General features: G+C 38.6%; 1 protein-coding gene across 2 annotated transcripts in view; it reads left to right on the forward strand.

The window, feature by feature from the left end:
• DOCK11 (dedicator of cytokinesis 11) overlaps positions 1-13,602 on the forward strand; it is a 224,302-nt gene that overhangs the window by 74,496 nt on the left and 136,204 nt on the right. For both annotated transcript variants that reach the window (XM_055437858.2, XM_088834017.1), the window contains exons 7-10: positions 5,314-5,448; positions 7,987-8,164; positions 8,563-8,642; positions 10,094-10,177. In XM_055437858.2, the coding sequence (XP_055293833.2) occupies positions 5,314-5,448; positions 7,987-8,164; positions 8,563-8,642; positions 10,094-10,177 (477 nt within the window). The remainder of the gene's footprint in view (positions 1-5,313; positions 5,449-7,986; positions 8,165-8,562; positions 8,643-10,093; positions 10,178-13,602) is intronic.

The following is a 13,602-nucleotide window of genomic DNA, read 5'->3' on the forward strand; positions in this document are numbered from 1 at the left end:
AAAATGGGGGAAGAGAAAGAATAATATGGGCATTACAAAGAAACACCCTTCTATTGTATGAAACCACTGGAGAATCTGCACTGGCAAATGAATTATTCATTCATTCCTCATTCATTTTGCAAAATTTTATTGCGTTCCAGGCACTGTCACAGGTACTAGGGCTATAGCAGTGGATGAGATGTGGACCTTAATTGTTTTAAAAAAGACAGCAAATAGATACGTAGATGAATAAGATATATTTGAATAGTGATGATTCTGTTAAAAAGATAAAATAAGATACTGCCACGAGGGCAGGTAGTCACAGAAAGCCTTTCAGAGGAGGTAAGAGTCAAGCAAAGACCTGAAAGAAGCTGTGGATATGTTGGAGAAGAGACTTCCAGGCCAGGGGGACATAAAGCATAAAGGTCCAAAGGAGGCTTTTCTGTTTCAGGAACAGCAGGTAAGCCAGTGTAGCTGCATAATTAGAAATAAAGTCCATGAGGTAACCCACGGCCAGAGCATGCACATCATCCCAGGCTTTCAGGTCTTATTCTAATCTCAATGGGAAGCCATTGGAAGGTTTGGGCAGGATTCTTTGTCATTGTCCTATGATTGTGATTCTAGTTCTGCCATCGCCTTGCCCGTGTGAACTTGAGTGAGCTCTTAGTCTCTTAGTTTGCTGTTAGGTAACATGTGGATAAAGATGCTAATCCCCAAGTGACATTAAAAAAATTAGCTCTTGGTTACAAAGAACTTGAGGCCATCAGATGAAAGGTATGATATCGAGTAATTACCACTGTTCTATATAATCATTATTTTAACAGCTGTCTTCTTTTCAAAATGGAAAAAAATAACAAGGTAGACCTGTACCCTAAATAGCAACATTAAAAAATGTCATGTTTCTGGGACTTTCCTGTTGATCCAGTGGCTAAGACTCTGCTTTCCCAATGCAGGGGGTCTGGGTTCAGTCCCTGGTCAGGGAACTAGATCTCCCATGCTGCACCTAGGAGTTCATATGCCATTAACTAAAGATCCTGTATGCTGCAACTAAGACCTGGCACAGGCAAATAAATAACTATATTTTGTGCTCAGATGCTCAGTCATGTCCAACTCTTTGCAACCCAGTGGACTATATATAGCCTGCCAGGCTCCTCTGTCCATGGGATTCTCCCAACATGAATACTGGAGTGGTTTTCCATTTCCTTCTCCAGGGGATCTTCCTGACTGAGAGATCGAACTGAGTCATTTATGTCTCCTGCATTGGCAGCTGGATTCTTTACCACTAGCACCACCTAGGGAACCCCAAATTTATATAAATTTATAAAGTCATGTTTCTGATGTCCCTTTTGATTCCATATGAAAGATTTAACTTATTTGCATAGTACATCATGCGAAATGCCAGGCCGGATGAAGCACAAGCTGGGATCAAGATTGCTGGGAGAAATATCAATAACCTCAGATATACAAATGATACCACCCTAATGGCAGAAAGTGAAGAGGAACTGAAGAGCCTCTTGGTGAAAATGAAAGAGGAGAGTGAAAAAGCTGGCTTAAAATTCAACATTCAAAAAATGAAGATTGTGTCATCTGGTTCCATCACTTCATGGCAAATAGATGGGGAAACAATGGAAACAGTGATAGACTATTTTCTTGGGCTCCAAAATCACTGCAGATGGTGACTGCAGCCATGAAATTAAAAGACGCTTGCTCCTTGGGAGAAAAGCTGTGACAAACCTAGACAGCACATTAAAAAGCAGAGACATTACTTTGCTGACAAAGGTCTGTCTAGTCAAAGATATGCTTTTTCCAGTAGTCATGTATGGATATGAGAGCTGGACCATAAAGAAAGCTGAGCTCTGAGGAATTGATGCTTTTGAATTGTGGTGTTGGAGAAGACTCTTGAGAGTCCCTTGGACTGCAAGAGATCAAACCAGTCAATCCTAAAGGAAATCAGTCCTGAATATTCATTGGAAGGACTGATGCTGAAGCTAAAGCTCCAATACTTTGGCCACGTGATGCAGAGAACTGACTCATTGGTAAAGACCCTGATGCTGGGCAAGATTGAAGGCTGGAGGAGAAGGGGACGACAGAGGATGACATGGTTGGATGGTATCACCGAATCGAAGGATAGGAGTTTGTGCAAGCTCTGGGAGTTGGTGATGGACAGGGAAGCCTGGCATGCTGCAGTCCATGGGGTCGCAGAGTTGGACATGACTGTGTGACTGAACTGAACTGAGAGAGTTAAGATATTCCTTTCTTCTTTGAAAAGTACCTTAAAAGCTTCCCAGAAGTTGAAACCCGACATATATCATAAAATGTTTGAATGAGAAGAAATCTTAGAGATCTTATGGATCTGTTGTGGGGACAGTCTGATGTCTATAGAAATGACTTTTTAAGAAACTTCCTTACTGCGTAGACTGTAGGAAATCACTTGGGGATTGTGGCCCCCAGCTGGGAAGGCAGGTGTGTTATTTGTTCATTTCCAATAAACTTATATGTAGATAATGAAAAAAAAAGGAGGTTACAGATCGTGTAGTCTGATCCCATCACTTTACAACTGAGGAAATGGAGAGAAGGCAAGTCGTGAGGACAGTTGCCCTGCTGGGGAGCAGGAGTGCTGGGTGAGACTCAAGATCTGTGATTCCAGGCATCTGCTCTCTTCCCAGATCTGCAAGCTACATTCCTACCTCAGTGTCACATTTAGACATAATTGCAGTGTTACAGGAAGTGATTGACTGTAATTTCAGATCCCTTTCCATCTCTATTGTAATGATCGTGCCTTGCTAATATTGGAAGTGCTGGCTGCCATGAAGCATCTTTGCTTGGTGAGGCAGCTGTACATGAAACAAATTTTGCAGGCTATAATTTGACTCTATGCCACGACTGATTTGCTCTGTATCTTTACTTCCTCTGGTGCTGGCTAAGGACTCTGCCAGTGGATTCTATAGACTGTACCACTGAGTCTATGAACCTTGAGTTTTAGAGTTGATCATGGTTCGGATTCTAATCTGCTTGTAATTTTTTTATGTTAAGGTTTGCCTGGAAAATTTATTTTTATTTTTACTGTACATAGTTTAACTTTAGGAAGTGGTATTCTGTTCATTTGAAATTAGCTCATTGTATCATTTTAGGTCTTCTGGTTCCATCAATTTAATAACAGATATGAACCACTGTCATAAAAATAAGCAATATATATATACACACACACATATATAATGACCATCATGATTAACTTTTTTCTTGTATATGGATCTAGATTTCTTCAGTTACAGTTGCAGTAAACTTAAATGTGCGTAAAATGAGATCACACAGACACACACACACATACTTTCTATACCTTTGTAATACAGTAATATTTACTTGATTGGCATTGAAAACCAAACTGGTATTTTTCTTCTTGAACTTCTTTCTACTGATTCCATATAGCCACACAATCCCTCCCTGAAATAGATGCTATAAGCATTTACCAGTCTAACCTGTTAGGGTGTTCCTCATCCTGGTATATTTTTGTCATTCATTCCAAAATCAATGGTATTTGAACAAGTCAAAAATAACTACAAGCATATGATTTCTTTTTTACTGGTTATCCTTAAAGGAAATGCCTTTTAACGTATTTTTATATTTTGCCTACTCATGCCATAGAGAAATAAATTGTTGATATTTTGGATACTTTGCCAGAAGTTAAGTAGTTTTCAAGAATAATCTTGCCAAATACTACTCTTTCCTTAATTAAAGTTCTTAAAATAGAGATCATACTGGATAATCATATGGGTTATTGAAAACGGCAGGCTTAAATCTGAAAACTGACTTCTGTAAGACAAGATGAATAGGAATGCATTTCTTCAATATGATCATCAAGAGGCTATTTCCTAGTCTGTCTCCCCATTCCCACCCTGAAATCATTTTAGATCTCTTGTCCTGGGGAATTTTACCATAACAAATGCTGGACATATCTTGCAGTCTGTGGCTTAGAAGCCAGACTTTTAATCAGAGAGCTCTGAATCCCCCTTTCCCACCTCCTTCAGCAGGTCCAAGACTCTTTAAGGGAGAATAGAGGGGCAGCGTCTGAGTCTTTGTGACCCCATGGACTGCAGACCACCAGGCTCCTCTGTCCATGGGGATTCTCCAGGCAAGAACACTGGAGTGGATTGCCATGCCCTCCTCTAGGGGATTTTCCCAACCCAGGGATTGAACCCAGTTCTCCAGCATTGCAGGCAGATGTTTACCAACGAGCCACCAGGGAAGCCCAAGAAGACTGGAGTGGGTCTTCCCGACCCAGTAATCAAACTGGGATCCCCTGCATTGCAGGTAGATTCTTAGCCAACTGAGCTACCAAGGAATCCCAGAGGGGCTTCCCAGGTGGTGCTAGTGGCAAAGAACCTGCCTGCCAATACAGCAGATGTAAGAGATGTGGGTTCGATCCCTGGGTTGGGAAGATCCCCTGGAGGAAGCACAGCAACCCACTCCAGTATTCTTGCCTGGAGAAATCCCATGGACAGAGGAGCCTGATGAGCTATAGTCCAGAAGGTCACAAAGAGTTGGACACAGCTGAAGCAACTGAGCAGGTACACATGCAAAGGGACAGAATAAATGCATCAGTCTGTCTTCCCGCTCTTCTCCAATTCCTGTGGATTTCACCGTGAGTTGCAGCAAGGGTACTCCTTAACTGTTAATCCTTAATTTCAAATGGATGGCATAATCCCATTGGGCCTTTTAACGCAGATCTCAGCATGCAGGGCTTTCAACAGCAACTTGTAGCAAGTGATGGTGCTCAGTGTTTTCCTGTGAGTACTTTCGAAGCTGGACTCTCAGGAATAGGGACCCTGGAGCAGCATAAGTGAGTGCAGTAAAGTCTGCAGGTGAGATATAAATATATGATACAGGGTGTGTGTGTGTGTGTGTGTGTGTGTGTATTACATATATATATATATATATATATATATATATATATATCATGTATATAAGTGTGTGTATGGATATATATTCACATACAACTTGGATTTGTAGTGATGTGAATGAAATAATAAGAATCCAGTTATGGTTTGCAATTAAACAGGAAAAGGATGCTGTAGTGAAATGGATAGTGATTCATATACATAAATGCTTTATAAACTTTAAAGAGTTAAAATTTCTCCAGATATTTGGCTGAGAGTTAAACCACTTGACTTCAAGCTCTCCATCTTAAGACAGTGAAGATCATGGTGATTCCTAATGACTTCTCCAAGTTGTCTGCAAATTATCCAGATATAATGTCTGTGGCAAACCCATCAAGGTGTTTTGTTCAGATGCTGTGTATATGTAACAAATGTGTCATTGTTGTTTTTTCCCCCATAGGTGTTCAAGAGACGGTATTTTTACTTAACTCAGCTTCCTGATGGTTCATATATTCTCAATTCCTATAAAGATGAGAAAAATTCAAAAGAATCTAAAGGTTGCATCTACTTGGATGCTTGCATCGATGTTGTTCAGGTAGGGCTCATGGAGGTAATATTTCTTTCTCTTTCTGGAAGAGGGTTGTTGATCTATTAAGAACCTCAGTATTTTTCTGCCTTGATGAATTGCCTCTCCACCCACCAAAACGTGCATACTAGACACTCAGAATCCTCTTCAGAATCCCACTCTCCTTCTGTGCTGCCATTCAAGTGCTTTCCCGGTCCTCTGGAGTCTGCTTCAAAGTCCCTCTTGAATCCCTCACCTTTTTTCCATTCTCACTGTCTTCCTCGTGTTCTTTCTTTTACCCTCTCTTGCCTAGAGTCTTATCTTCTGCCTTCTGATGCGTTGTCGTGCTCCACTCCATCTTCCTGAGATACAGATGGGGTCCTTCACTCGTCTATTCAAAACCTTTTGGCTCTTGATTTACTGTCTTGCAGAGTGAGCTCTAAAGGGCATTGCAGGCCCACAGTGATTTGACGTTTCCTACTAACCCCCCACCCCCAGCCCCGGCATCCCCTTCATACATTCTGTGCTCTCATCACTCCAGGCTAAGCACGCCACAGAGTGTCACACACATGTGCCTCTCTTATATTTGTTCCTCTGCCCAGCACATACTTCCTGTTTGAACCTTATCTTTTAAGACTTGGCTCAAATGGGCCTTGTACCATGAAACACTTTTTGTTTTCTTCCTCACACTCACTCCCACTAAGTGGAACTATGCTCCAGCTCCCCTGTGCTACCACTGTGCTGAATTCTTCCCATTTCTTTTTCCATTATAGAGACCATGTCATACTCATGTCTGAGCCCCTTATAATAATTAGGAAAGTTGTATATACAGTAGGGGCTTAATACATGTTTGCTAATTTGAGTCACTGAGGGGGCATGGATGTTAGGGTTAGTATGGACAGGGTGGGGAGTAGAGGACAGGGAGATGATTAAGTAGGAAGTTGATTGATCAAGCAATAGGAGCCAAGACTATAGAGCCAGCCTGGCCTGGTCGACTAGCAGTGGCGCTGTGTTGATTGGGAGTCAGGAGATGTTGGTTCACCACCCCCAACCTACCTGAATGTTTGTTTATAGGAGTGTAAACGCATTGGAGAAGGAAATGGCAACCCACTCCAGTATTCTTGCCTGGAGAATCCCAGGGATGGGGGAGCCTGGTGGGCTGCCGTCTATGGGGTCGCAGAGAGTTGGACACGACTGAAGCGACTTAGCAGCAGCAGCAGCAAAGTGTGATTAATAATATTTCCTCACTTTATTAAGTGAGATTGTCATGAGAAGCCAATTAAAAAACACTTTAAAATACAAAATATACAATGATCTATGTGAATAGAAGGTACCTTCTTTTATATATTGAATTGGCAAAAAGTTCATTTGTTTTTTTCTGTAACATCACGGAAAATGGAACGAACTTTTTGGCCAACCCAATATATGTGTGACAGCTTTCTTATCTTACTGGAAAGAAGAAGGCACATACAATTCCCAGATTTTCTCAATTAGCTCTAGTACAGTTTGACCTTCCTTTACTGGGGTTCTCAGGCTCTGATTTCCCCTCTATTTATGATTCCCTCCTCCCAAATATTTTCAAATATATAAATCTTTAGGACTTGCTACAGCAGTTTAATTTCATTCTTTACTATACTTTGAAGATGAGAAGGAGGGACTTTCTTGGATCCTTCTTGAATGATGACCATGCAATGGAAAATTATTGATTCATGAGCCTTCCTTGAAATTAATGCTGAGGTTTGGGGGCAGGGGACAGTGTGTCATTTCTTTTGACATGACAGAGAAAGCGGTAATATAAAAGAATGTGTCATCATGTTTGATGAAAGGAAGAGGCTTTTCTTTTCTTGTGTGCTAGGATTCAGCCTAGGCCATTTCCATCATTTTTGTTGAGAACCACATTTTAATATGAACCAACTACAGTCTTCTTTTATGCTTCTTTCATACTGTGATGAAAATGAATTAGATAGCGATACTGTATTTTATGGTGTGATATAAAGCAACTACCAGATTTATTTCAGGTCACCTTTGAGCTTTTTTGAGGGCTGCTTTTGAAAATCTATAAATATGCCGGGAAAACTTCCAGCAGGGTGGAAATAGTAAAACATTGGCTTATTTTTGTTGAGTTAGTTTGATTATTTAAATGTGAAGGATGTCAGAAGGCCTTGAATGATAATACCCACTCAACATGTAGTATTTTATGTCAACTTTGTGCTTATACTTCTGTATTCAATACTGGTGGTGGTTTGGTCGCTAAGTCGTGTCCAACTCTCGTGACCCCATGGACTGCAGCCCACCAGGCTCCTCTGTCCATGGGATTCTCCAGGTAAGAATACTGGAGTGGGTTGCCATTTCCTTCTCCAGTGCTCAATACTGAGGGGAATAAAAAAGATGTTTGACATGGTCTTTACATTGTCTTGGAATTTCTATTCCTTGTTGAAAGAAGCAGTTCTTTCATGAAAGTATTGACATACATATGTGCTGAGCTGAGGTAAAAATAAACTAATGAAATCTAATATTAAAGGGGTAACTAAACTAACTGAACACATGCCTTTTCTTTTTTCCCTCCAGTGCCCCAAAATGCGCCGTCATGCTTTTGAACTCAAGATGTTAGATAAGTATAGCCATTATCTGGCTGCTGAAACTGAGCAGGAAATGGAGGAATGGTTGATAACTTTGAAAAAGATTATTCAGATCAATACTGACAGTTTAGTGCAAGAGAAAAAGGAGACGGTGGAAATATCACAAGGTCAGAATGTTTTTAATAATTCATTATTGAGGTAAAGCCCTTGTGTTTAATCCATGGGAATGTCCTTTGTGTAGGGTGAATACAGACTCTTAATTGTGAGGGTTGACCTACTTCTTCATTAAAAGTGACTGTGGAGGTTGATAGGTTTTTCTTTTTTTTAAAGAGCTGATGCTCCATTGGCTCTGACATATGAAATATAACCAGACTGAAAACAGATAGGGGATTCATGGCAGATTTTCAAAAGTCCATTAAAGTTTTCCCAGTGCTTTCATAATCAAAATTCTTTGTAATAAATCTAGTAGGAGAGGTTGGGGTGGGAGAGAGAGATAGGATAGTCCTCTTAGGTGATTGTTAATGGTCTGCATGGTTTAGAACATCTGCTTTTAATGAATTTTCAGATGATGAAACTAGCAGCCAAGGAAAAGCCGAGAACATCATGGCCAGTTTGGAAAGGAGCATGCATCCGGAACTGATGAAGGTACACCTTTGTTATGGCAACTTACCTTCAAGTGAGACAATGTTAATCCTGCATATTAAGGCTGTAATGCTGGATTCCATTTGGCAATGTCATTTCTAAGTTAAAAATCACAACAAATTAGCAAAACAGGTAGAGATTACAAAAGAAAATTACCCTGCTCAAGTTGGACCTGTTCAGTACCAACTAACAGTTTGGAAAGTGTTACTTTTTTTCCCTAGGTTCCAAGAAATGCTACTAGATTCTTAGGAATATTAATTTTATCTGCTATTTCTTATTAAGTGTATTGTTCTTGTTGTTTAGTCGCTAAGTCATGTCTGACTTTTTTAGGACCCCATGGACCGTATTCCACCAGCCTCCTACTGTCCATGGGATTTCCCAGGGAAGAATACTGGAGGGGGTTGTTATTTCCTTCTCCACATTCAGTTTAATTACTATATGTCATTCATACACTAAATACTGTTCATTCAAGGAGCTATTGATGCAGATTGAACATGATATTCAGTCTAATGGTTTGTATATGTTAATTTCATATGAAAATCAGAGTCTGTCTGTATGTGAATGCCTATCTATATGTATATGAATAATTTTATCAGATAAGGGTTTTGGTTAACAGAGATCATTTGTGTTGATTACTCTGTTCTGTGGTGTTTGAAAGTGTAGAGGTGATTATCAAGTCTATCTTACTAGGTTACATATTTTACTCTGTGGACTCTTTACTAGATTAGGAGGTTATACCCTATTTCTCCATTTAAATCCTTGCCAAACCTATTTATATTTTTACTTTATTCCTCCTTCTGAGCTATTAACTTATACAGGTTTAGACATTATTTTTTTCTGTTTTAAATTTACCATTCTCTTAAGCTTCAATGTTAATATATTTTCAAAAATTTTGAAACACACTCATGATCCCCTGTAGATTTTAATGTGTTCCCTTAGAGTCTTTGTCATTTCAGACCATAGAGCCCATTATGTTTTTTCCTAAAGTGAAAGAATCAGAATTGTATATAATATACATATATATATATATATATATATATATATAAAACACATATATCCTCATGGATATATATATATATATATATAAAATGGATGAGTAGCACCATGGATTAGTTCTCTTGTTAATTCTCTTTTACATCACAAGTCTCTTGTATTTCTTTTTTGTACTATGGGTTGAATAATATTCTTGGTCTTAAAAAAAGTGTATAGAAAGTGTAAATACTTGATTACTAGCACAGGTCATGATGACTGTAACTCTGCACAGCAAGCATTCTTTATTCACCTTAAGTACTTGGAAGTGGAGAAGAGTGTATATTTGAAGCTGTGTTAAGTTGCTAGTTTCACAAACTAGATCATTAAATGGCATGTAATACTGTTTTGAAGGAAATGAAGTAATGATCAACACATGTGTATGTATGTGTGTGTATATATATATTTGTCTGTTTCAATTTTAGTATGGAAGAGAAACTGAACAACTAAACAAGCTCAGTAGAGGAGATGGAAGACAGAATCTCTTTTCTTTTGATTCAGATGTTCAGGTATTAATGATTTGTTGCTTTAAATAATTGTTGCTTATTCAGATTAACAGTGTCTGAAATGTAGAAATCACTGATTTTTTAACTACTGGGCATATATTTATTGCTGTATATTTTTTTGTCTTGGTTGCCTTGAATAAGTAGCTTAATAACTAATTTCACTAGGAGGGCTGAAAATATACAAATAGTTTGGAACTGTATATATGTGTGTATGTATATATATATATAATATATATATATATATATTCCTCTCAGTTCTTCATATTGTTTCACTTCATCTTACTCTTCAAAATCAATAAATTAAAGAATCTTTAACAGTGGTTTCAGTGCTTTCAACACATTAAATACAATTGTGATACAGTATCAGTGAAAATGTATAGTATAAGGAACACTAAGTCATATGAGACATGTTTATTTTCCATTTTTGATGTAGGCCTGTAGAACTGGGATAATTTTCATGTCTGGTTTAATCTCACTTCAGAGGGAAAGCGGTCCAGGAAAGTGCAAATTTATGTGCACATGTGTATTTTAGTCTCTTTCATGAAAGTGAGGCACGTTTAGTACTAAGATAGTACTAAATATGTCGTTAATATTTAGTTCCATGAATCTTTTTACCTTTTATTTTTTAATTTATATCTTATATTTGTGTATAGTTGATTAACAATGTTGTGTTAGTTTCAGGTGTACAACAGACTGATTCAGTTATATATATACATGTATCTATTCTTTTTCATATTTTCTTCTGATTTAGGTAATTCCATTATATTTTCCAATTAAATTACAAATTTTTAAAAATGGAAAACTTCTACAGTGTCTAAATGTTACAGATATTTTTCTTAATGGAAAATACTTCACAAGAAAATAAATTACTTGAGGGAAGATAAATCTTTTGGTTTTCTTTTCAGTTTTTCTACATATTGTTGTTGTTCAGTTGCTAAGTACTATCCAACTCTTTGCAACCCCATGGACTGCAGCAAGTCAGGCTCTTCTGTCCTCCACTGTCTCCCACAGTTTGTGCAAATTCATGTCAATTCTAGACATCTCATCCTCTGCCACCCCCTTCTCCTTTTGCCTTCAGTCTTTCCCAGCATCAGGGTTTTTTTTCCTATGAGTTGGCTCTTTGCATCAGGTGGCCAAAGTATTGGAGCTTCAGCTGCAGCATCAGTCCTTCCAGTGAATATTCTGGATTGATTTCCTTTAGGATTGACTGGTTTCAGCTCCTTGCTGTTCAAGGTACTCTAAAGAAGACTTTCTCCAGCACCACAATTCAAAAGCATCAATTTTTCTGCACTTAGCTTTCTTTATGGTCCAGCTTTTTCCATCTGTACACAACTACTGGAAAAACCATAGCTTTGACTATGCAGACCTTTGTCAGTAAAGTAATGTCTCAGCATTTCACATTCTTTTGTTGACTATAAGGGTTACTCCATTTCTTCTAAAGGATTCTTGCCCACAATAGTAGATATAATGGCCATCTGAGTTAAATCGCCCATTCCCATCCATTTTAGTTCATTGATTCCTAAAATGTCGATGTTTACTCTTGCCATCCTCTTTCTGCTTGACCACCTCCAATTTACCTTGATTCATGGACCTAACATTCCAGGTTCCTATGCAATATTGTTCTTTATAGAACTGGACTTTACTTTTCTCACCAGACATATCCACAGCTGAGTGTTGTTTCCATTTTGGCCCAGCCTCTTCATTCTTTCTGGAGCTATTAGTAATTGCCCTCTGCTCTTCCCCAGTAGCATATTGGACAGCTTCTGATCTGGGGGGCTCATCTTCTGGTTTCGTAATTTGCCTTTTACTACCATTCATGGAGTTCTCGTGGCAAGAATACTGGAGTGGGTTGCCATTCTTCTTCCAGTGGACCATGGTTTGTCAGAACTCTTCACCCTGTCCTGTTCGTCTTGGTTGGTCCTACACAACATGGCTCATAGATTCACAGAGTTATGCAAGCCCCTTTGCCATGACAAGGCTGTGATCCAAGAAGGGGTTTTCTACATGAGATTTCTAATTAAAATCTATGGAATTTTTTAATAGTATGCATTATATAAGCATTATAGACTTTTTCTCAGTGAAAGTGTAGCAATAAAATGTAAAATAATTTTGGGAAGTTAGATTGTGTTTCTTTTTGCTTCAAACATTTTTCTAACTAAATTCTTTTAGTCTGAAATGGAAAAAGTATGTAGTCTATAAATAATGCAGAAGTTTTTCCTTAATAAAAATACCACATGAAAAAATAAAATTATCTGGGGAAAATTTAAATGTTTCATCTTTTTTTTCCCCATAGCACTATTATTTGTGTAAGTTCTATAATTTTTTTCCAGAAAGTGTATAGCAGGCCTTGGGAATGTTAGTTCTAAGATATTCATTCAGAAACTTACTCGTTTGAACCATGTCTGAGCCTTTGATTCACTTGTTGTCCTGTACCCCCCCCACCCCTGCCATCTTGATTGCACTCTAATTGGACATGTCAGACTCTTTGATTGTATACAAAGAAGCCAATTGACTGTGGTTGAAACTTCATCCAGTGTCTTTAAAAAATTTGTGGTATAGTGTTTTTGTGGTCATGGAACAGAATTGATTTTATGTTTGTTTATCAGTGAGCTACAGTGAGAGAAAAAATTACAGTTGGGATGAAAGTTTGAGCAAAAATTGAATTCAGTGTTAATTATGGAAGGCCAGTTTTGCCACAGAGAAATCCAGGTTGTGTGTACATTTCTAGGTAGGCAGTGCCATCCGATAATATCAGCCTTCCCTTACGGCCAGAGTTCAGTGTCCAGAGATGAGTTTTCTACCACTGACTGTAGAGAATAAAGAAACACTGACTGAAGGGGATGGTTCTGGCTTTGAACTCCTAGGAAAGGCTGTATGTCCCCACGTTTGCACTCACAGGCCTCAGAAGAGAAAGGAATTGGGGGCTGGAGTGGTTTAATCCAGTTTTCCTTCACATTCCACTGTCTGAGTAAGCTCGAAAGGAGAGCAGATAAATGGGAGGAAATTAGAATTGATCTCCATGGCAATGACTTGCCTCCGCTGGCTCCACAGAAAGATAAGTGTTCAAGAGGTAGCTGTCTAGTCCCACACATTTGTAGATAAATAGACTCTGGGGGGAAAAATTATGCTTTCACGTACGAATATTATACTTTAGGCCCTTTTAAGGAGAGTTTTGTCAGTGACGCAGGCGATGTCAGAACAGCTATAATTATCTAAGACTCTTCAGGCACAATACCTGTTTTGGCTTGAATTACTCAGGCAGTTGAGAAAAATTCTTGTGTTTCTTGGCTTGACTTTTCCATACTGGCAATAAATTCTGCTCAGATTCATCCAGTCACTTCCCATCTACCCTCTCTCTGGTCTTATTGAAAGTATAGTAAATTGTGCCACAGTCTACACTTTTTCTTCCATTTGTGAACAGAATGTGA

The sequence above is a fragment of the Moschus berezovskii genome, chromosome X, assembly GCF_049115385.1.
Source record: "Moschus berezovskii isolate FMDL1 chromosome X, NW_MosBer_1.0, whole genome shotgun sequence".
NCBI classification, from domain to species: Eukaryota; Metazoa; Chordata; class Mammalia; order Artiodactyla; family Moschidae; genus Moschus; species Moschus berezovskii.